Source organism: Scyliorhinus canicula, chromosome 7 (genome assembly GCF_902713615.1).
Source record: "Scyliorhinus canicula chromosome 7, sScyCan1.1, whole genome shotgun sequence".
NCBI classification, from domain to species: domain Eukaryota; kingdom Metazoa; phylum Chordata; class Chondrichthyes; order Carcharhiniformes; family Scyliorhinidae; genus Scyliorhinus; species Scyliorhinus canicula.
The window spans coordinates 85,149,347-85,174,290 of NC_052152.1; the positions used below are offsets into that span (position 1 = coordinate 85,149,347).

The 24,944-nt window shown below is 50.2% G+C and overlaps 1 protein-coding gene across 7 annotated transcripts in view; it reads left to right on the forward strand.

Moving 5' to 3' along the window:
- LOC119969104 (T-lymphoma invasion and metastasis-inducing protein 1-like) overlaps positions 1-24,944 on the forward strand; it is a 420,850-nt gene that overhangs the window by 178,832 nt on the left and 217,074 nt on the right. For 6 of the 7 annotated variants that reach the window (XM_038802310.1, XM_038802316.1, XM_038802313.1 and 3 more), the window contains 3 exons: positions 2,175-2,360; positions 4,212-4,358; positions 11,995-12,069. In XM_038802310.1, the coding sequence (XP_038658238.1) occupies positions 2,175-2,360; positions 4,212-4,358; positions 11,995-12,069 (408 nt within the window). Of the gene's footprint in view, positions 1-2,174; positions 2,361-4,211; positions 4,359-11,994; positions 12,070-24,944 lie in introns of those variants that run through there. The other variant, XM_038802317.1, reaches the window with a different exon arrangement.

The window sequence follows — 24,944 nt, forward strand, 5'->3', positions numbered from 1 at the left end:
AATCTTTGCAGGTAATATGGTAGGGTTACGGGGATAGGGTGGAGGTGTGGGGATAAGGTGGACGTGTGGGGATAGGGTGGAGGTGTGGGCTTTAGGTATGGTGCACTTTCCAAGGGCCGGTGCAGACTCGATTGGCTGAATGGCCTTCTTCTGCACTGTAGATTCTATAATTAAGTCTTTACAGGCCCAGACAGTGTGCCTGGAGAGAGGGATAATCACAGGTTAAAGAGGTGTGAATCGTCTCAAGCCAGGACAAATTTGCCCCCGCAATAATGAATGCCTCCTTCAGAAGTTTTCCCTGTGCAATGCCCACACCTCCTTTGGCAGCACGTTACACAAGTGGCCAGCACTGTAGCTTCACAGCGCCAGGGTCCCAGGCTCGATTCCCCGCTGGGTCACTGTCTGTGTGGAGTCTGCATGTTCTCCCCGTGTCTGCGTAGGTTTCCTCTGGGTGCTCCGGTTTCCTCCCACAGTCCAAAGACTTGCAGGTTAGGTGGATTGGCCATGATAAATTGCCCTTACTGACCAAAAAGGTTAGGAGGAGTTATTGGGTTATGGGGATAGGGTGGAAGGTGAGGGCTTAAGTGGGTCGGTGCAGACTCGATGGACCTAACCAGGACAAGAATGAGCGGATTCTTGCCGTTGGTGGAGGATAAGTGTGAGCGGTGCCAGGGTGGCCAGGCTAACCACATCTACATATTCTGGTCTTGCCACAGATTTGTTGGGTCCTGGACATCCTTCTTTGAGGCCATATCCAGGGTGGTGGGGATGATGGTGGAGTACTGCCCATTAGTGTCAGTCTTTGGAGTATCAGAGCAGCCAGAGCCCTTCATGGGGTGAGGGGCAGACGCCATAATCTTTGCCTCCCTGATTGCCCGCTGGAGATTCTTGCTCGGCTAGTGATTGCAGCGTCACCCAAAACAGCAGACTGGCATCAGAACGGACCACAAAACAAAGAGAGGAAATGCGGGGGGAGCAGGAAAGAGGAGGGGGACTGTGGGGGGACAACATATCCTTTTTTGACTTTGTTTCATTTATGCTGAACAAGCGGACCCTGTAATATAGGCTTTACATGTATGGTTTGTATATTATGTGGATAATGAGTACCCAATTCTTTTTTCCCCCAATTAAGGAGCAATTTAACATGGCCAATTCACCTACCTTGCACATATATTTAAGTTGTGGGGGTGAAGACCCATGTAGACGCGGGGAGAATGTGCAAACTCCACACGGACAGTGACCCGGGGCTGTGATTGAATCGGGGCCTCAGCTCCATGAGGCAGCAGTGCTAACCATTGCGCCATGGTACTGCCCATATTAGGTGTATAATAACTGAAACTACTGTCAGTTAATGGTGACTATGGGTGATTCCTGATTCCTTTTTGTCATTTGTTTATGTTAACATGCGGGCTAATGTTTGGGGATTTGGTGGGAGGAAGATATAGTTGTTATTGATATGGGGATTGACATTGCATTCGTTACTGATTGTTGTTTATTGGGGGGGGGGGGGTCCTGGCTGATGACATTAAAATCCATGTTAAAACATTTAAAATGAGGTGACGTGAACCTTGCTGTACCTGCATATTAATTTTATGATTTATGTGTGAAGACTCCCAGATCCCTCTGTACCACAGAGTCTGCAATCTGTCACCATTTAAATAATACACTGCTTTTCAGTTCTTCCTGTCAAAGTGGACAAGTTAATATTTTCTACATTATACTCCCTCTGCCAATTTTTTTCTCAATCACTTAAACTGTCTAAACCTTTGAAGACTCTATATCCTCATCCGATCTATATTTGTGTCATCATGAATATACTTTATGTACATTGTGCATTGATATTAAGTCAGTGCTTTTACTTGGGTTTTGTGTGAAACAACCCATTGAATCCAATTACTACTGAATTTGAAGCAGTCTAATCTGAATAAGAAATTGTTTCCCTTAGTCACGATGAATAATAATCCATATTATGCATGCTTTATCCAGTGGTTGAATGCTGTCATGTTGTTTTACCAACTGATAAAGCTTTTATTACAGTACACTGCGTACGGTCTCTGAGAAGGTGATAACTGATCACCAGTCATTCCATGTCCTCTTCTAATGCAGTGGAAGTGGAAGTTCCTGTAGTGATGAAAAATGTATTATGATTTCCATTTTCTTCCACCTTTAAACAGATCTTTTTATGGGAACAAAATCTAGAACAGTTTCAGATTGATCTTTTCCGACATCGTTGTTATATGGCGAGTCTTCAAGGTGGAGAGTTACCAAATCCAAAGAGACTTCTTGCATTTGCCAGTCGGCCAACCAAACATGCCATGGGTCGTTTAAATATTTTCTCTGTATCCTCATTCCATGCTTTGGTGAGTAGGGGCTTTTCATAGTAACTTCATTGCAGTGTTAAGGTAAGCTTACCTGTGACAGTAAAGATTATTGTTGTTATTTGTAAAAATTAAATTCTACTATAAATGAAACAAAGGAGCAGCTTGAACCAGCAATAATTGCAAGATGAGCCGAAATGTCATCAACTCTAAACATTTTAAAACCAACAGAATTATCCCACATCTTTATTTAATGTTCATCTGTTTAATTTATGTAACATATAAAACCAGTGCAACCACAGTTTTCAAATGATTTAGTGAGATCAATACATTTCAGGGCCAACTGCAGGTGAGTAGACTACGGTGATTATTTAATAGACAATTCTGTTTTGATTGCATATATGAAACTTATTGAATGTAATTATTTAGCTAATTCCTATTTCATTGGACAGTAAAGTTTTTATCACAGGTCTCTGGCTCAGAGTATGAGATGACTGACTTTGGACATCAGGCACTCTGTCACCTTCCACTTGTGATTTATTGGTGTTTCATGAAAATTAGCCAACAAATGAAAGTGCACGTAGGCTTTGAGGATTTAAGCGTGGCGAATGCACGCATGTCAAACTAGAGACTTGTGTTTTCAGACGCATTCATCATATTACAGATTTGTTATCCTTTCAAGGAAAAAGGATAGAGAATAACATCCCTGTAAACACCAAATAGCTTCTGATTGACTTCAACATTTTTTTTTTACATAAAGCATGAAGAAGAAAACCTCTGAGCTGAAAATTTAGTAAGCGTAACCTGCCTCTAATTTGACTCCAGGAGGCAGAGCAATTATGCCTTTTGCCTCTTAAGTGACAAAGCTGCATTTCAGCAGCAGACGCTTTTACCTTGTACATTTCATGGTATAATGTTCTGTGTCCTTACAAACATCTCCTATTACCCTGAACAGGATGCAGACGTGCCGCAAGTAAATGTAAAAAAAATGTTGTAACTGGCATGTATTTTTTGTAACTGCAAAGGATCCTGAGCACAAAAACCTTAGATGGCTCTCAGTTTTGCAGGGGAATCAATGAAAAGTACTTGAGCGTACCAAACAAACATCTTTCCAAATCCTTTCAGCACCCATCTGCAATCATTGCCATAACTCTGTAGCCCCTTTGGTTCAACTCGCTGCGAACGCCATAGATAATCCATGTTATATTAAATAAAAGGGTAGAACAAACTTTCAACTATTTATGGGAAATATTCATATCATATGCTGGCAGAGCGGCATGGGTAGAACATCCCTGCCGTAGTTTATATATTTAAACAAAAAAATGGGTGACAATTAACAACAACCTACCCAGATTTTAATATGAAATGCACACAAAAGAGAGAACTGCATATGGAAAATATATTGAACATCTGAAAATTCAGTGTTAAATTTTTTATGGGGAAAAAGTGTCATAGAAAGTAAAATGTTTTTAAGTGTCAAATATGAAAATTCTCCCTATATTTGTAGTTTTGATTTTATGTTTTGACTTGTGTATTTTTTTTGTTGGTATGTACAATTGTTATTTTACTACTTCTTACCATTTATAAGACAGATGCTGATCCAATTTAACTGGATGGTCTTTTTGCACTGTTTATTCATCATAATTGTGAGCGTCTTAGTGGTCTTGGCACAACACTTGAATGCATCTCTTATGTGAATAAAAGACAGAAGGCCTGAAATATGATTTGATTAGGGACAATCGTCAAATCTGCCTGTAGCAATGAGACATACATTCTTTTGATATTCTCAACCGTATTTACTTTGCACATGTTGTACGGTATTGAAAGAATGATGCCCATTATACATCAATCTTTCATGACTGTCTCAAAATAAGTGTGATGTTGTTATTTTAGGTGGCAGCCCGTATTGAACCTGGTTTGAAGAACCAAACTCAGGCACTTTCCAGATCCGTAAGCAAACGGAAGAACAGATTTTCCTCCCTGTGGGGATTGGATACAAATTCAAGAAAGAAAGCTAAAGAAAGACCCAGTATTAATCAGGTTAGATACTGTACCAGAGTTTTTAATTTCAATTTAATGCAAAAGTAATTTCTGAAGGTACCAAAAACATAAGAATGAAGATTCTGACCTTTTATATGGGATTTTATTTGATACAGTGGTAAGATTTGAAAATGTGAAATGCTGCAAAATTTTGAAGTATTGTGAACTGTGATGATGGTAATGATAGACTTTAAGAGGGCACAGGCAGGATGGTGGAATGGCTAGACAGGCAGTAGATTAAAGTTAATTCAGAAAAATGCGAAATAACTGAGTTTGGTAGGAAGAATGTGGAGAAGCAACATAAAGGATAAAGTTGGACGGGAGATTTCGGATGGAAGGCGAGGGAAGTCAGGGTATAAAAGACCTGTTCTGAGGGAGGGCGTTTTGCGAGGCTTGAGGAATTGGGGGAGAAATATGGACTGGGGCAGGGGGAAGTATTTAGATACTTGCAGCTCCGGGACTTTGCCAAGAAGAAGGTTCAGTGCTTCCCGATGGTGCCAGCCCCCTCGTTGTCGGAAGAGGTATTGAGGGCAGGGGGAATGGAGAATGGGGTGGTGTCAGTGATCTATGGGAAGAATTTGGAGGAGGATAAGGTATCCTTGGAGGGGTTTAAAGACAAGTGGGAGGAAGAGTTGAGGAAGGTTGTGAAAGATGGTTTGTGGTGTGAGGGTAAACGCCTCAACCTCGTGCGCGAGGTTGGGACTGATACAGCAGAAGGTTGTGTATAGGGCGCACCTCACGAGGGCGAAATTGAGTGGACTCTTTGAGGGGGTGGAGGATGTATGTGAGCACTGTGGGGAGGAGCCCCGCAAACAATGTTCACATGTTTTGGTCCTGCCCAAAGTTGGAGATGTTTTGGAGGGAGGTTTTTTTTTATAAATTTAGATTACCCAATTATTTTTTCCAATTAAGGGGCAATTTAGCGTGGCCAATCCACCTACTCTGCACATTTTTGGGTTGTGGGGGCGAAACCCACGCAGACACGGGGAGAATGTGCAAACTCCACACGGACAGTGACCCAGAGCCGGGATCGAACCTGGGACCTCAGCGCCGTGAGGCGGTTGTGCTAACCACTAGGCCACCGTGCTGCCTTGGAGGGAGGTTTTTAAGGTCATTTCGGGGGTAGCACATGTGAGTTTGCCAGGGCCCCTAGAAGCCATTTTCAGGGTGTCGGACCGGCCCGGGCTGCAGGCAGGTGCGAAAACAGATGTTTTATCGTTCGCCTCGCTGATTGCCCGGAGGCGGAACCTGCTGGGGTGGAGGTTGGCTTCCCCCGTCTTGAGCCTCGGCTTGGCAGACCGTTAATTTTCTTTTGGTCTTTTTGTTTGTTTTACTTGGAATGTATGGGTGATGTTTGGGTTTGCATATTGAAGGGGATGTTGTTTGGGGGATTGGTACTGTATTTGTTATTGTTGATTTTCTTTTGTTGCGTATTTGATGAAAATATGGATAATGAGGAGAATAAAAAGATTTTAAAAATAAATATATTTATATACAATGCTAAAGGGGCTGTGGGATCGGAGAGGCAGAACAAAGGACACTGATTTAAGATTTAAAAAAAGGTGACAAGTAAAGAAAACATTTTTACCCAGCGAGTGGGTAGGATATGGAATGCATTGCCGGACAGTGTGGTGGAGGTAGATTCAATCGTGCTTGCAAAAGAAAATTGGTTGATCTAAAGGGAAAAAGATTGCAGGGCAATGGGGTAAAGATGAGCGAGTGGAACTAACTGAGTTGCACTTACAAACAGCCAGCATGGACCTGATGGGCTGAATGGCCTCCTTCTGTGCTATACCCATTCTATGTTGATATTTTAAAACAGTATGTAAATGCTACTTCTTGAACACTTAACATATTTACTAATTTTTAGTGTTGAACTGGGTTGCTTCAAGATGTTTTGGCTCTGTTTTGACCATTGTCAAATAAAGCCAAGCAAACAGAAATATGAGTGTAAATGCATCGATTATGCTAGATGTATTCTCAGAGATAGTGAAGAAAAGTTTTTTTGGAAATATTAGTAGTATTTTCCTAATCCACTGCAGGTAGATGTTAAATTAATTTCCTCATGTCACAGACCAGTTAGATTAAATAATTCTGCACATGGACGAAAGCCACTTTCATTTAATTATTAACCTCAGTAATTTCCTCCATCCAATTCTATTCTAATTGGTTCCCTTTCTTGATTCTCTTAATGGCTCCCACATCTCATCCAGAATCCTTGCAAACACAGGAAATCTCCACAACTTATCCGTTTTGTCAGCAAAATCACAGAAGATTCACTTCTGTGCTATGGACAAGGACACATGATAAAACACTGAGTCTTATGACTTCTTGTGAACTGAATTACTAGAGATAAAGTTGTCTGTATAATCAATTTATCCTATTGTATGTTAAATGTTTTGTTCCTGTGTAGGCATTCTGTTGAGTAACATTTGTTTTGTATGAAATCACACTTTTGTGACATTTCATTGATCGACTGACCGTGAATCAGAAGCAAATTTGAATTGTAGAGGCGAGGAACATATGAATCAAAGCAAGCACAATAGCTAGATAACATGGTTTAATCTAGATAGCTAGGTAAGTGAAAATCTGTAAATTCGTATCAAAAGTCACTGAATAGTAGTCAGGGGAACTTAACTGTTCTCTCAAAAAATTTCCAAGTTAATTTGTGGCGGGTTTTTCAGAGAGTTTCCCGCTCTGCTGGCGAGTTCCTCACTGCTATTCAAAGACATTTTGGGCCCTGGGGAGTTTCTCACCAGTTTAGCCCACACTTCGAATTTTTTTTCAAGCACTGGGGAGCTGAACTCAGAGATTGGGCTGCCATTTTGAAGCTGATTTTGATCTCTAAGTGAGCTTGTGGGTCCACCCATGGGCAGTGTCACCCCCCACACATGGACACTACCTCACACCTCCACCTTTCCAGGACTCCCACCCATCACCCCTCCAACCTCCCAGAGGCCACTACTTACCTGTCCTGCACTCCCCCACCCTTCAAACCCCGCCTCTACCTTATTTCCAGGGGCCTTGCCCCCTGACCTTTGACAGTGCGACCCTGGCACTTGGGCACCCTTACACTGCCACCTTGACAACCAGGCAGTGTTCCTGCTGGCTTTCAGTGCAACCTGGGCACCTTGGCTGTGCCAGCGTGGTGGTGCCAACTGGGCAGTGCCAAGGTGCCCACATTCCAGGGGGAGGGCCAGGGAGCTGAGAGAGACCCCCCCCCCCCCCCCCGCTCCCGGTGCTGTACCACCTGGCCCACATTTGTGTGGGCCAGTGCTGATCTGCGTCCGGCTGCATCCTCCCTGCCAAGGAATCGAGGGAAACTGGTGGATCCCGGGCAGTTACGTCATAAGTAGGTTTATGACCTTCTTCCGGGAGAGCCATTTGGTCCCGCCCATTTTGGGCGGAGTTCCAACTCTGACGTCGCATGGGACTTTGGTGAATCCCGCGAGGCTATTTGGAGGTCCGCTGGAGGATGCTCCCGGGAATCACCTGCCACGGTACGAGAATCATGCCCTATATTAGGGCAGCACGGTAGCATTGTGGATAGCACAATTGCTTCACAGCTCCAGGGTCCCAGGTTCGATTCCGGCTTGGGTCACTGTCTGTGCGGAGTCTGCACATCCTCCCTGTGTGTGCGTGGGTTTCCTCCGGGTGCTCCGGTTTCCTCCCACAGTCCAAAGATGTGCAGGTTAGGTGGATTGGCCATGATAAATTGCCCTTAGTGTCCAAAATTGCCCTTCATGTTGGGTGGGGTTATTGGGTTATGGGGATAGGGTGGAGGTGTTGACCTTGGGTGGAGTGCTCTTTCCAAGAGCCGGTGCAGACTCGATGGGCTGAATGGCCTCATTCTGCACTGTAAATTCTATGATTCTATTTCTCTTTCAGATTGGAAAAGTTGAATGATATTTCAGTTTGTTTTTGAAGTGTTTAAATCTAATTTAAATTTCCATCTGAATTATTGGGTTTCTCCTGATTGGCCATCATGGTAAGCTATGCATTTTAATTCTAAAATTGGTTAAATTGTTCCGTTGCGAAAGACAGAAAACTCTCTTTGAGGCTCAAAGATAATTTTGTTTGTATAAAAACGTGGAAATTGCATGAATGATTAAATTCTGAGCACTTTGAGGTCTTTTTTGTATGTTGAGAAATGTGATTGACGGCTCTAAGCTGACTAACAATAGGTCAGAGGAGAAGGTTGACGGTGGATATATGGCAGAATGACATTTGATGGTCCAAATGAAGCCAAAGGGAATTTGGTGCTTATACGTCTGACAGGTTTGAACATGCATCTCTCTATCACCCCTCCATCCCATCTCCATTCTGGGAAGCTCAGCAATCTTGCAGCATCCCCAGACCCTGCTCTTGTTCAATGGTCAAGATCCCACTAGACTTCAACTACAGAACCGCATCTGCCTAAATATCCCAGTGCTAAATAATTAGATCCCTTTCTCTGTGATTCCCGATCGTGAGGCCGATCTAAGTGCTTTCAGAATCCTGTTACCAGTGCTGCTAGATGCTGCATCCATTCATGTACTGATCAAGTGTGAGATTACAATTAATCTTGGGATATGGATCACTAGCAGAGCCTACTTAATCCTAGAAAGTGGTTGTGGGCCAGCTATAATGACTTGATGCAACTGAACTGCTTGCCGTTCAATCCAGAGGCCAGTTAAGTATTCATTAAAAAATAAACTAAAATCATATCAGTACAGTATGCTTACAGTCCTCCTTTCTTCTATGTAAACAGACATCCTAATTCATCATTCGAGACTCAGACTGTTTTCATTAGAATGACGGAGGTTAAGTGTGACCTGATAGAGGTCTACAAGATTATGAGGGGCATGGATAGAGTACCTGGGCAGGCACTCTTTCCCAGGGTGGAGGGGTCAGTCACCAGGGGGTTTAAGGTCCTTGGGGCAAAGTTTAGAGAAGATGTGGAGGCAGGTGTTTTATGCAGAGGGTGATGAGTACCTGGAACGCATTGCCGGGGGAGATTGTGGAAGCAGATACATTAACGGCGTTCAAAAGTCATCTTGACGAATACATGGATAGGATCGTTATAGAGGGATGCGGCACAAGGAAGTGCTGAGGATTTTGGCCAAGGTTGATATCATGACTGGTACAGTCTTGGGTGGCCGAAGGTCCTGTTCCTGTGCTGTATTGCTTTTTGTTCTAAAATAGAGAGAGAGCACAGAACTAGAAGAGTTGAAACATAAATAATACAAAATGGAGAAGAATAAAAACTAGAAAAAAAGCAATGGGGAAAATTTCAATTCAGCACAACTTGTCAAGAGGATAAAACTAAACAAAATGAGCAGAAAGGTTTTGTGTTCTGTTGAGTTGCCTCTTTGTAATATAAATGATGCTTCACAAAGTTCCATTGCGTCATTGTCACCTTCATTGTAACCTAGCAACTTTTTTCCCTAGCAACCGTTGCAAGCTATTGCTGCAGAAAATAATGAGAACTTTGCAACTTTTTTCAATTTGTTCATGGGATGTGGGTGTCACTGGCTAATGCAGCATTTATTGCTTATCCCTAATTCCCTTTCGAAGGAGGTGGTGGTGAAATGTCTTCTTGAACTGCTGTAGTGCATGTGGTGTCGGTACATGCACAGTGCTGTTAGGAAGGCAGCTCCCAGATTTTGACCCACTGCTTTGAAACCATGCAACAATTCTTCAGTACAGTAGGCTGTTAAAGTTTATGATGCAACATTTTTAATAATTCATTCCTGATATAGGCATTGTTGGCAAGGCTGGCATTTATTGTCTACAATTGAATTCCTAAGGTTTGCTACAACTCAGTAGCTTGGTAGGCCACTTCAGAGGGTAGTTGAGAATTAACTATTCTTGAATGGGACTGGAGCCAAATGTAGGCAAGGTTGGGCAATGGCAACAGGTTTCCTTTCCTAAAGCACATTCATGAATTGATTGCTTTTTTTCCACAATATTCTGGTAGCTTCATGATTATTTTTTCTTTACTGATACAGCTTGTATTTTCAGATTTGTCTTGTAGTAGGTGAATTTTTGTAGTTTGAAATAGCCTAGAAAGAAAGATACAATAACGTCAAAAACAAGTCAGTCAGTCCCCAACAAGAATGGTGCATTTTGTTGGAGTTAAGGAAGTGGGATTTGCTTTAATTGTTAGTTGGCATGTTCATTGTTGTTGCTGAGATAAAACAACTTAACGACCTGTGTCAGGCCTTGGTCACTAAGGTGTTCCTCGATCTGCCTACGGAAGGATTAATGATGCATAAAAGAGCAAAATATCCAGTCCAGATCACGGGGCAGTGCTATTGTTACACATCTGGCTTATTTTATTTTATAATTTGATACTGAGCTGCACAGGGACATTTCTGAATGCTAGGCACTCAGCAACTTACGGAGTGATTGGCACCTCTGCACCTCCAAAGAATATCCACGACAGATCTCATTACCAAAAACTCGATTCAGCACTCCTTCATTCCTCATTTGACTGGAAATGCAGTGATCAAGAAAGTTCTCTTTGAACACATTTCAGGAATGTCTCCATTTCTTTGCCCTTCGCAGTCCTTTCATAAATTAACTGAAATTCATTATGATCATTACTCTGTTCCTTCACATATTATATGAAAAAGCAATCGGTTTTGATGATGATGATGTATATCTCACAACTTTTATCAGACTACCTCAACAATAACAATAAAAACTTGTATTTATATAGCACCTTTAATGTAATAAATGCACATGAGATATTGGAGCAGATGAACAAAAGTTTGATCAAACAGGCAGGTTTTAAGGAATGTATTAAAGGAGGAAAAATAGATAAGTAGAGAGAGGTTAGGGCCTAGGCAGTTAAAGGCACGGAACAATTAAAACTACATGCTAAAGAATGTCTCCAGACCACTTGATAACTTCAAAGTAATACCTAGTTTCTGTAAGGAATTCAAACCTACTGTTTTGGTAGAAAAGGATGTTTGGCTTATAGATGTTGTTAGGAAAATTATTAAGGGTTACCTGTAGAGTACTGTATCTTTGGGGAGTATCAGTGTTGATAGTTGATAAGATGTTTACTGTGTGTTTATAAAATGTTAACTGGATTCATAGAATAAACATTGTTTTGTTTAAAAATACTAAAGGTCGCTGTTGCATAACACCTGGAAAGTGGGCCCTTGTGCTCCTCATAACCAAAATCTATTAAAAGTTGTAGGCCAGGTGAACTCCATGATATACTTTGGTGTTCTTTAAACCCTGGCTCATAACACCTTGCAGCCAAATTTGGGGGGGGGGGGGGGGTGATTTTTACAGGAGATCAACCATTACTCTAGTATATACAGTAAAAATGAAATAAGAAACAATTTGATGCTCTTAAAATTTTGTGTTATCTGCAAATTTTCCTGACTTGTATTGTTGCTAAATCTATATCTTTGGCATAAGGTGAGGTTTTGGGTATTTGGCCAGCATCTAAATGTTTACACCTGTGATTCGTCCACATTTGATATCTTTGATAATGACTTATTTTCTCCCCACAAATGGTTGGCATTGAGCCGGAATATCTATGTTGAATAAAATAAAAATAAAAGATAAAATGAAAGAGGGAAAAAGTGTTAAATATGCTGCCAATATTCTAATGTTAGTTTTTTGTTTTCCTTTTAAGCTCTTTGGTGATAGTGAATCCACACTGAAGAAATCATTGGAAGGCATTTTTGATGACTGTTCAACAGATAGTAGTGTAAGTATGCATTGACTCTATGCATCTGTTGTTGTAATAAAGCACAGATAATATGCGAATCAGATTAATCACATTGAAGCTGTACAGTTTGTATTGTCATAGGACCATTTTGTACCTAACCGAGACTTGAAAGAGGAGGAAGACAATCGGCAGGGAAATTAGTTTGTTTCTACAGGAGCATTCTTTTCTGTAACAGCAATCTTCCTACCTTAAAGGCCATATATAAAAGATTCTTCATTTTTTGGTTGCTGTTGTCTGTTGTTAAAGATTAGCACACCCACACCCCCCCGGCCCCGCCACCAATAAGTAACTGCATAAAATTTTCTAGGACATGCAGTACATAATACAAAGTGATCCACCCCCAATCATTTTTATCTTGTTATCTTAGAAGCAGATGGGACTAGAATTTGCTGAGATATGAGTGTAGTCACACACTTGGGATTTGTTCCATTCTGGCAGTAAAGAAACCAGGATCACTTGGGCTAGCACGTGGCAGTTACAGTACAAAATATGGCTCTTCGTCTGGTCGCAGAATAATAGAACTATAGAAAGTTTATTTACAATTGTTGCTGCTGGATTAAAGAAGACAAATTCAGTAGTGTAGTGCTAGAAACTGAAGATGATCAGATGGAATCCACCCTAAATAAGTGTCAGTATAAAAGTAGCTCAATATTCTAGAATTGTATTATCCCATTGGTGCTCATTTAAATTGTCGGGCAATTCAATATCAAGATAGCACTTAGAATTTACACTGTTTCATAAATGTAAACTGACTGATTATTTGAAATCATGAAGCAGCATTGTCATTTCAAAGCAGTTGATATAATTGCCAAATCCTTTGGTGAAACCTCTGGGAAATGTTGTCCTACTTGTTTTCTGAGAAGCAGTTGTGTTGTGATAACAGGGATTCTCTGACTCTATGGGGACGATTCTCCGTTCCGCGCCATCGTGAACGTTGTCGCGTTTCACAACGGCGCGAACGGGCCTCCGCCGCGACCAATTCACTGGCTGAGACTGAGCCAGCAGCAGTGCTGTGAGGAACGTGCTGGGCGGAGCGCAGGAGTGGTGGCGTTATCGCGCGCTGCCACGATGACACCGCGCAACGTATATGGAGGTGCACGGGGCCCGACATGGAAGAGCCCTGTCGCGCCGTACCCCGCTTCTGGGACAGTGACCTGGAGTCACTATTGGATGCAGTGGAGGAGCGCAGGGCCATCCTCTATCCCAGACACGGGCACTGGCAGCCAAGCAGCACCGTAAGGCGTGGATGGCGAGAGGTTCTGGCCGCAGTCAATGCTGTGGGGCACATCCCCCGCACGGGTAACAGTGTGGGAAGAAGCTGCATGACCTCACGAGGGCAGCGAGGGTAAGTACCCTGAGACTCCCCCCGGGCAACGACTGGGTCCCGACGTTGCACCTGGGACACCTGGATCCCCCACCCCTCCCAGTGGGCAGGTGCCATGGCGTGGGTGGTAATGTCCCCTCCTTGTGATAATGTTGCGTTCAAACGTGCGTCCTGTCAATGTCCGCCTAACCCTGTGCTCCTTCCCACCACCCCCCCAAGGGCAAGACAGCGCACAATTACAGGGAGCGTGCAAGAACCGGAGGGGGATCTCCCCAGCTGCACCCCCTGACCGTTTATGAGCAAAGGGCACTGGACCTTGCTGGGGGAGCGGCCAGCTGGGGGCTAGCGCCGTGCCAGGTCGGAGGCGAAGCTCCAAGTGAGCATCCACTGTATGCATGCAGTCCTTCATCCCATCTCTGCCCCCAAACCCCCTCACACCCCACCGCCTGACATTGCACCACTGCCACAGTCCACAACCTCACACCCCACCGCCTGACACTGCACCACCGCCACCGTCCACACCCTCACCCCACTGCCTGATACTGCACCACCGCCACCGTCCACACCCTCACACCCCACCACCTGACACTGCACCACCCCACAGTCCACACCCACACACCCCACCGCCTGACACTGCACCACCGCCACAGTCCACACCCTCACCCCACTGCCTGACACTGCACCACCGCCACAGTCCACACCCTCACCCCACCGCCTGACACTGCACCACCGCCACCGTCCACATCCTCACACCCCACCGCCTGACACTGCACCACCCCACAGTCCACACCCACACACACCACCGCCTGACACTGCACCACCGCCACAGTCCACACCCTCACCCCACTGCCTGACACTGCACCACCGCCACAGTCCACACCCTCACCCCACCGCCTGACACTGCACCACCGCCACCGTCCACACCCTCACACCCCACCGCCTGACACTGCACCACCCCACAGTCCACACCCACACACACCACCGCCTGACACTGCACCACCGCCACAGTCCACACCCTCACCCCACTGCCTGACACTGCACCACCGCCACAGTCCACACCCTCACACCCCACCGCCTGACACTGCACCACCCCACAGTCCACACCCACACACCCCACCGCCTGACACTGCACCACCGCCACAGTCCACACCCTCACACCCCACCACCTGACACTGCACCACCCCACCGTCCACACCCTCACCCCACTGCCTGACACTGCACCACCACCACCGTCCACACCCTCACCCCACCGCCTGACACTGCACCACCCCACAGTCCACACCCACACACCCCACAGTCCACACCCACACACCCCACCGTCCACACCCTCACCCCACCGCCTGACACTGCACCACCGCCACCGTCCACACCCTCACCCCACTTCCTGACACTGCACCACCGCCGTCCACATCCTCACCCCACCGCCTGACACTGCACCACCCCACAGTCCACACCCTCACACCCCACCACCTGACACTGCACCACCGCCACTGTCCACACCCTCACACCCCACCGCCTGACACTGCACCACCCCACAGTCCACACCCACACACCCCACTGCCTGACACTGCACCACCCCCCACAGTCCACACCCTCACACCCCACCGCCTGACACTGCACCACCGCCACCGTCCACACCCTCACCCCACTGCCTGACACTGCACCACCGCCACAGTCCACACCCTCACACCCCATCACCTGACACTGCACCACCGCCACAGTCCACACCCTCACACCCCACCGCCTGACACTGCACCAACGCCACAGTCCACACCCTCACCCCACCGCCTGACACTGCACCACTGTCCACACCCTCACCCCACCGCCTGACACTGCACCACCGCCGCCGTCCACACCCTCACACCCCACCGCCTGACACTGCACCACCGCCACCGTCCACACCCTCACCCCACTGCCTGACACTGCACCGCCCACAGTCCACACCCTCACACCCCACCGCCTGACACTGCACCACCGCCCACCGTCCACACCCTCACACGACACCGCCTGACACTGCACCACCCCACAGTCCACACCCTCACACCCCACCGCCTGACACTGCACCACCGCCCACCGTCCACACCCTCACACCCCACCGCCTGACACTGCACCACCGCCACTGTCCACACCCTCACCCCACCGCCTGACACTGCACCACCGCCGCCGTCCACACCCTCACACCCCACCGCCTGACACTGCACCACCGCCACCGTCCACACCCTCACCCCACTGCCTGACACTGCACCGCCCACAGTCCACACCCTCACACCCCACCACCTGACACTGCACCACCCCACAGTCCACACCCACACACCCCACCCGCCTGACACTGCACCACCGCCACAGTCCACACCCTCACCCCACTGCCTGACACTGCACCACCGCCACAGTCCACACCCTCACCCCACCGCCTGACACTGCACCACCGCCACCGTCCACACCCTCACACCCCACCGCCTGACACTGCACCACCCCACAGTCCACACCCACACACCCCACCACCTGACACTGCACCACCGCCACTGTCCACACCCTCACACCCCACCGCCTGACACTGCACCACCCCACAGTCCACACCCACACACCCCACTGCCTGACACTGCACCACCCCCCACAGTCCACACCCTCACACCCCACCGCCTGACACTGCACCACCGCCACCGTCCACACCCTCACCCCACTGCCTGACACTGCACCACCGCCACAGTCCACACCCTCACACCCCACCGCCTGACACTGCACCAACGCCACAGTCCACACCCTCACCCCACCGCCTGACACTGCACCACCGCCGCCGTCCACACCCTCACACCCCACCGCCTGACACTGCACCACCGCCACCGTCCACACCCTCACCCCACTGCCTGACACTGCACCGCCCACAGTCCACACCCTCACACCCCACCGCCTGACACTGCACCACCGCCCACCGTCCACACCCTCACACGACACCCGCCTGACACTGCACCACCCCACAGTCCACACCCTCACACCCCACCGCCTGACACTGCACCACCGCCCACCGTCCACACCCTCACACCCCACCGCCTGACACTGCACCACCACCACAGTCCACACCCTCGCACCCACCGCCTGACACTGCACCACCCCCCACAGTCCACATCCTCACAACGCACCCCTCCAGCCTCTAATAAACAACCACGCAAGACTAACGAGACCTGCCTTAATGTGCTATCGAGGGCCATACAAGCACCGCCGTGGGACTGCCCGTTCACCACGCCGCCGTATAGCCCCAACCTCTTCCGGCCATCATGTCAAACCGGACAGGAGGGAAGGACCACGGGCAGGAGGGCCATCCTCTGAGGCTGGCACACCGAGGCCTGACGCACAGAGGACAGACAGATGTCAGGACGGACGATAATGACTCCTATGAAAGTGTGACGGACGAGGAGGGGACAGCGAGTCCGGACAGTGACGCACAGAGGACGTCGCGGCATTCGAGGCATGGGGGCACGGCCCCTGGCATCGCCGTGGTCTAAATGCACTGGGCCACAGTTCCACACAGGAGACAGAGCTGGGTACAGAGGAGGACCTTGCGGCCGTGGCACTGCTGTCACCCACACCCACCAATATCGCAGATACCCTCACCTCGGTTGGGCAAGTTAGTGACGAGGCTTCTGGTACACATACTGGTGCGCACCACACAGCCAAACCGGTACAGCAGGTGGGGGTAGGAGAAGCCAAGGGCCTGGATGGTCAGAGGGCAGGCCAGGCCCAGCACCCAGATGCTGCCCAGACGGCTCCCGGTTTTCTGGCCATTCCAGGCCCAACCACAGACCCGATGCAATCAGTACCCCAGGGACCAGACGACGGGATGACAGCTGTCTTCCGGCTACTGCAAGCGCAGCTGGAGCAGTCCATCCGCGTCCACGAGCAGGGAGTGGTTCCGGTCATGGCTGCAACCCAGGCTGACACTGCACGGGTGGCGTCCGCGATGGAGGCAATGGGGGAATGGTTTCGGCCATGGGTCAGGTTCTTAGGGCGTGGGGCTTAGTGCGCACACGTCATCCATGGCCCATGACAGGGCTGCCCTCTCACAGGCAGCCATGCGCCAGAGCCACATGGACACTGCCGCCGCGCTCCGGGGTCTGGCCCAGTCCCAGCAGGCCATCGCTGAGAGCTTCAGCGGCCTTGTCCATGTGATGGACGGCGTCGCCCAGACCCAGCGGGAGGTTGCGCTGTCCCTGACAGGGATGTTGCACTCTCTCAGCTCCATCGCCGGCAACGAGCAGACCCTGGTCGATTCCACAGCGGCCTCCAGGACTGGCAGCGCCAGGTGTCGGCGGTGCGACTGGGCTTGCCTCCGTGCGCACCACCGTCCCTTAGAGAGGCCTGGGGGCCAACTGGCTCCCTGAGGGAGGAGGAGGTCTCGGTGCCTGTCCCGGTAACCACAGCAAGGGAGGGACTGTTACACTTGCACTCCCCCATCCTGTCCCTGGTGCATCTGGTGGGCAGCGGGCAGAGGAGGGTGGCACCATGCCATCTAGCACGCCCGCTGAGCAGCCTGGCCCATCCAGGCCGGGCCGCCCCAGGAAGCGCGTGCCGACGGGGAGCCACGTCGAAGGGCAGGATTCTCAGCAGTCCGCCTCCACTCCTGCTGTACCGTCTGGGGAAACACCTAGACGTAGTGGTAGGGCCCGTAAGGCCAGAAAGGTAGGCACGTAGTAAGTTGGCACGGGTGCAGGCAACAGGGCTAGGGCACGTGTATTTCAATGTCACTATAAAAGTAGCTACTCCAAACCTCCATGCGTCTGTTCTATTTCCGGTGGGGGGGGCAGGGTGGGTGAAGAGAGCGAGGGTGCCCGCTGACGGTGCTGGCCGAGGATCATCGCAACGGTGAGGCTGGGAGTGCACCCCATTCCCACCCCAACACAAAACACACTTTGTCCTCCGTGCGATGACGCCCGCTGCCCCACATGGACATGTGATGGAGTGTCCCTGACGCATAGAGGAAGCACCAAGGTGGTGGTGTTCAGATAAGGCCATGAGTCAGACGGTCAGTAGCGATCTGTAGCTCACAGCTCATCGCAGAGCGGGTTGTCATCATCCAACATGGCACTGTTCATACCTGCTTACAGAGGTAGTAGTCTACTGACAGTGACAAGGTGCCTCAGGTGTAGTTTGGCGTGAGGGTGGTGCCGTGTCTGGTAGGGTTGTGCGTTGGTGCGGGACGTAAGTGAGGGGTGTGCTGGGTGGTGCCAGTGCGTGCGGTCAATGGTGTGAGTGCCCTGAACAATGATGCCCTCCCCCTAGTGAACGAACTGTGCGGCGATCAACGCATCGCGTGTCCACTGTCCCAATCGGTGCCGTCGTGCGGCCTGCCGGCCATATCCCGGGCCCTGATGGTGTCTGTGCCACGCTGCCCACCCATCCCCTCTGCCTGATCAGTGTCCCTGGCCTCTTCGGCCTCACCTGCGTCCTCCTCCTCCATCACATCGCCCCTCCGTTGGGCGATGTTGTGCAGCACGCAGCAGGCGACGACGATCCTTCCGACCCTGTCGGGGCCGTGTTGCAGAGCGCCCCCTGAGCAGTCCAGGCACCTCAACCTCATTTTGAGGAGGCCGAAGCACCTCTCAACGACAGCCCTGGTTGCTGCATGGGCCTCATTGTACCGGCGCTCCGCATTGGTCTGTCATCAACCACGGCCGCAATGGATAACCCCTGTCGCCCAGCAACCAGCCCCTCATCTGGGTGGGTGACCTCGAAAATAGCGGGGATGAACGACTGAGCCAATATAAAGGCATCATGCATGCTTCCCGGATACTGGGCGCATACGTGCATAATCCTCATACCCTGGTCGCACACTACCTGTACGTTCATAGAGTATGCCCCCTTTATGTTCATGAAGACGTCCCTGTCCCGCGTTGGTGCACGCAGGTTGACATGTGCACCATCCACGACGCCTTGTACCATCGGTATGCTGGCCACCGCGACAAATTACAAAGTCCTGGCAGCCTGGTGAGCGTGGTCCTCCGGGAAATTGATGAACTGTCCCGCGACTGCATAGAGGCCATCGGTTACTGTTCAGATGCACCGGTGCACCGAGGCCTGACTGATCCCGCACAGGTCCCCGCTCGGTGACTGGAAGGAGCTGGTCGCAAAGAAATTCAGGGCAACTGTAACCATCTCCCTAACTGGGGGGGGCATGTGCTCCCCCAGTTCCACGTGGCTCCAGGTGCATCAGCAGATCGCATATATGTACGACTGTCTCACGGCTCATCCGGAATCTCCTCCTGCATGTCGCCTCCGTCATGCCCTTGAATGAGATGCGGTCCCAGTACACTTGGTTACGCATGCCACGCCTCCGCCGCCTTGGCACGACCACCTGATGGTGTTCATCCCCAGGTAATCCTTCAGGATCTGTGACGTCGCCCTGTTCCCGGTGGCGACGTGGAGGTGCTCTGCACCCACCGCCTCCTCGTGGACTGGTCGGGCAAGGTGGCCTGCAGCAGCAGCACCTGGCACAGGGCCCTCTGCTGCCACTCCCTCTGCAGCACCCTCCATGTGCCGCCTTCCTCACATGCGACGGTTGGCCATCTGGATGGCTGCCGCTGCCGTCATGGCGGCGAACATTGACGACTGCTGCGAAAACATCATGAACTTGAAGGGTGGGGTTGGTATGGAAGGGAGAGGCAACGACGTTTGTTAGGAGGGAGCTTTGACACGCAGGCAGCCAGGGCCCTTTGAATGAATGGGTGCCCAGGCAGCCTGGACACTGTTCAATGAGACATGCACCGTTCCACCTGCCCACAGTATCCGTTTCCCGCACAGCTCAACCCGTCCCTCTGCATCGCAGTGCCAGCGGCGGACACAGCCCTTCACCATGTCCCCGATTGGGAACGGTGTCGTCGCCACCCTCCAGCCACGGCACTCCATCTTGGGGTCTCCGTCCCACGGGCAACCGTTGCTTGCCACCCCCTCTCACAACCCGACAGGATGGTGGCACCATTTGCCCAGCACCCTCCTCCGTCCCCCTTCTCAAGATCCCAACACTGCCCCCTTCTCCTACCCCACTTCACCCTTCCGTGTACTCCCTCACACAACCCATCCTCCTTAGCCCTGTCGTCGCCCGTCCTTGACCGCTCAACCCCTCCCCTCCACCCCCCACCCCTCCCTTCCCTCATGTCCACCCGTCCCCACGTCCACCCTTCCACACTCCCTCCTTTCCCCACTCCCCCTCTCCCTCCCTTGCCCACTCCCCTCTCCCTCCATTGCCCACTCCCCCTCTCCCTCCATTGCCCACTCCTCCTCCCTCCCTTCCCCACTCCCCCCTCCCTGCCCCCCTTCCCCACTCCCCCCTCCCTGCCCCCCTTCCCCACTTCCTCCCCTTCCCCACTTCCTCCCCTTCCCCACTTCCTCCCCTTCCCCACTTGCTCCCCTTCCCCACTTGCTCCCCTTCCCCACTTGCTCCCCTTCCCCACTTCCTCCCCTTCCCCACTTCCTCCCCTTCCCCACTTCCTCCCCTTCCCCACTTCCTCCCCTTCCCCACTTCCTCCCCTTCCCCACTCCCCTCCTCCCTCCCTTCCCCACCTTCCCCACTCCCCCCTCCCTTCCCCACTCCCCCCTCCCTTCCCCACTCCCCCCTCCCCCCTTCCCCACTCCCCCCTCCCCCCTTCCCCACTCCCCCCTTCCCCACTCCCCCCTTCCCCACTCCCCCCTCCCTCCCTTCCCCACTCCCCCCTCCCTCCCTTCCCCACTCCCCCCTCCCTCCCTTCCCCACTCCCCCCTCCCTCCCTTCCCCACTCCCCCCTCCCTCCCTTCCCCACTCCCCCCCTCCCTCCCTTCCCCACTCCCCCCTCCCTCCCTTCCCCACTCCCCCCTCCCTCCCTTCCCCACTCCCCCCCTCCCTCCCTTCCCCACTCCCCCCTCCCTTCCTTCCCCCCTCCCTCCCTTCCCCACTCCCCCCTCCCTCCCTTCCCCACTCCCCCCTCCCTCCCTTCCCCACTCCCCCTCCTTCCCTTCCCCACTCCCCCATCCCTCCCTTCCCCACTCGACCTCTCCCTCCCTTCCCCACTCCCCTCCTCCCTCCCTTCCCCACTGCCCCCTCCCTGCCTCCCTTCCCCACCCCCCTTTCTCCCTCTCTTCCCCACACCCTCCCACCCTTCACCACTCCCCCTACCTTCCCCACTCCCCCCTCCCTTCCCCACTCCCCTCCGCCCTTCCCCACTCCCCCCTCCCTTCCTTCCCCCTCCCTCCCTTCCCCACTCCCCCCTCCCTCCCTTCCCCACTCCCCCCTCCCTCCCTTCCCCACTCCCCCTCCTTCCCTTCCCCACTCCCCATCCCTCCCTTCCCCACTCGACCTCTCCCTCCCTTCCCCACTCACCTCCTCCCTCCCTTCCCCACTGCCCCCTCCCTGCCTCCCTTCCCCACACCCTCCCACCCTTCACCACTCCCCCTACCTTCCCCACTCCCCCCCACCCTTCCCCACTCCCCCCCCCGCCCTTCCCCAATTCCCCCCCGCCCTTCCCCACTCCCTCCCTTCCTTCCCCATTCCCCCTTCCCTCCCTTCCCCACTCCCCTCCCCTCCCTTCCCCACTCCCCTCCCCTCCCTTCCCCACTCCCCCCTCCCTTCCCCACTCCCCCCTCCCTCCCTTCCCCACTCCCCTCCTCCCTCCCTTCTCCACTCCCCCCTCCCTGCCTCCCTTCCCCACTCCCCCCCCCCACCCCCCCTTTCCGCTTCATCAGCCAGCACGACTGGCTGACAAATTTATTTTGCAGGGGTGAACGACCCCAGGTCACACCGTCGAGACATCAGCCCATCCGGACCGGAGAATAGCGGGGGGGGGGGGGCTGTGGGAATCGCCTCGCTTGCCCTCTCGCCGGTTTCTCTGGCGTGCCCGGCGCCGACCCCGATGAAGCCGTTTCCGGCGGTTGGGACAATGGCGGGACGGCGCCGGACCGGCATCGCATGGAAAAATGGCGTGACCATCGATTCTCCCGGACAGCGTGGCACGGGAGAATCTCTCCCAATATCCCCCTGCCCCCCAGGTAATTTATCCAGTGAGTACTTGAGGCACATATATCAGGAAAATCGGCTTTCAATTTCAACCTTGGATATTACCACGTGGGTGAGAAACTGGGCTGCTACATTTGTCTTCTCCCAAGTTAGGGAAGTGGAAGGTGGATAGCCAGGGTGCCTGATTTTGCTCTCTATTCAACAATATTTGTTGGGTGTGTTCATATGGACATCAAATGAGGACAGCATTGACTTTGCCTGTGATGCTAGCATAAATAAATTCATTGTCAAGCTTCAGAAATCAATAATTGCCCATTTTGGCAAGCACTGGTGGCTTACCTGTGGAGTTTTACTTCAGTAAATAGTTGGTCATTTCACAGCATGAAAAATAGGTGAAAACAATGTCACTGATTTTAGTTTGAGAACACTTTCTTTTTCTGAGATACAATTATCCAAGTTTCACTTTGTATGATCATGGCAAATATGCACATTTCTTCCAGTTTATTTTATTTTAGTGCACAGTTAATAGGAGAGGTAGGTTTATGTTTGATGAAAAAAACCTTAATTTTAAAGAGAAAAATAATCCATTCCAAATTTGAAAAAAATGCCAATTTTCTCAAATGCTGTGACAGTTAAGATCATACTTTCTCCCTATTACATGTCTTTGACCACCTCATCACAGAGTTGTGTATCTCCAACCAGTAACATGATTTCCAGGGGTTCTCCACCTTTACAATGACTGAAGCTGAATTTGTGGATTCATGGATTCTGCTTGCATTGGAGGAACTGAAGATAACTTCTAACAGTGAAATGAAAAGCAGTCAAGCAGCTGAGAAAATTGACTTTGTTTTTCATTAAGTACACATTTAATATCTCTTAAAGGGACCGAACTCCAGTATGCTAGATTAAATTAGTGTAATTGAAGAACTAGATTATATAAAGCAGAATATTGCAAATGCTGGAAATATTAAATAAAAACAGAAAATCATAGAATTTACAGTGCAGAAGGAGGCCATTCGGCCTATCGAGTCTGCACCAGTTCTTGGAAAGAGCACCCTACTTAGGCCCACACCTCTATCCTATCCCCGTAACCCAGTAATCCCACCTAACCTTTTGGACATTAAGGGGCAATTTAGCGTGGCCAATATGCCTAACCTGCACATCTTTGGACTGTGGGAGGAAACCGGAGCACCCGGAGAAACCCACGCAGACACGGAGAAAGTGCAAACTCCATACACAGTCACCCGAGGCCGGAATTGAACCCGGGTCCCTGGAGCTAACCACTGTGGCATCGTGCCACCCTTTTGCTGGAAATACTTAGCCTGGCTGGAGGCATCTTGGAGTGAGCAGCAGCACAACATGTACATTTTGCTGTGAATCTGCTTCTAGTTTGCTGCATCATGACAACTTGAGTTAGAATTGACAACAATCCTTTTTCATGGACGCTACACAATGATCAACTGACTCAGTGTAACATGGCAAATTATAATAGATGTGTATCCATACTGAAGAGTTTCAGTATAGAAAATGTGAAAGAGAGACAGAATGATTTTTGTATGCGTTATATAAAGTCAGGGCAGGGGTATTAGGCGATAATTGCTCGGGGTCCCAGCAATGAACAGAATACCTATCAACGTATTAGGATTTGAAAGCATTGCTGCAATAGTAAACTTCCTTTGGTTTAATCAGCAGCTGTCACTTTTGGTAATTGGTTGGTAGTGAGGGGTTCAGCGATGGTGATGCCATTGAATGTCAAGGGATGATGGTTAGATTCTCTCTTGTCAGGCGATGGTCATTGCCTTCTACTTGTGTCGCACACATATTATTTGTCACTTATCAGCCCAAGCTTCAATATTGTCCATGTCTTGTTGTATATGGTCATGGATTGCTCCAGTATCTGAGGTATTGCAAATGGTGCCGAGTTTTTTTTTTCAAACTTCTCCAAAGACTCTTAATAAAGCTAAACCTTGGGCAGCACAGTGGCCTAGTGGTTAGCACAACCGACTCACGGCGCTGAGGTCCCAGGTTCGATCCCGGCTCTGGGTCACCGTCCGTGTGGAGTTTGCACATTCTCCCCGTGTTTGCGTGGGTTTCTCCCCCACAACCCAAAGATGTGCAGAGTAGGTGGATTGACCATGCTAAATTGCCCCTTAATTGGAAAAAATAATTGGGTAATCTAAATTAAAAAAAAAAAAATAAAGCTAAATCTTTCAGCATGTTTTGCAAGAACTAAGAGTGTGGGCAAGTCCATACCTTTTCGCTTTGCGGCAACAAAGAAATAAAACAAGTTAAAAGTGAAATATTTTAAGTGCTTTCAACTCCTTAGTTTGCTGTGCGTGAATACTTCAATGTGATTGGTTGCCTATCTGCTTTCTTTTTTTTTTTTTTTAAATAATTTTTATTGAATTTTTCAAAATACAAACATTTTAACCCCCCCTACATTTACATTTAAATTATAACAAAACAAAGTCAAACCCCCCTACTTAACAAGAAAAAGAAAAAGGATCCCCCCCCCCCCCTACCCGCGCGTCACCCCCCCCCCCCCCCCCCCCC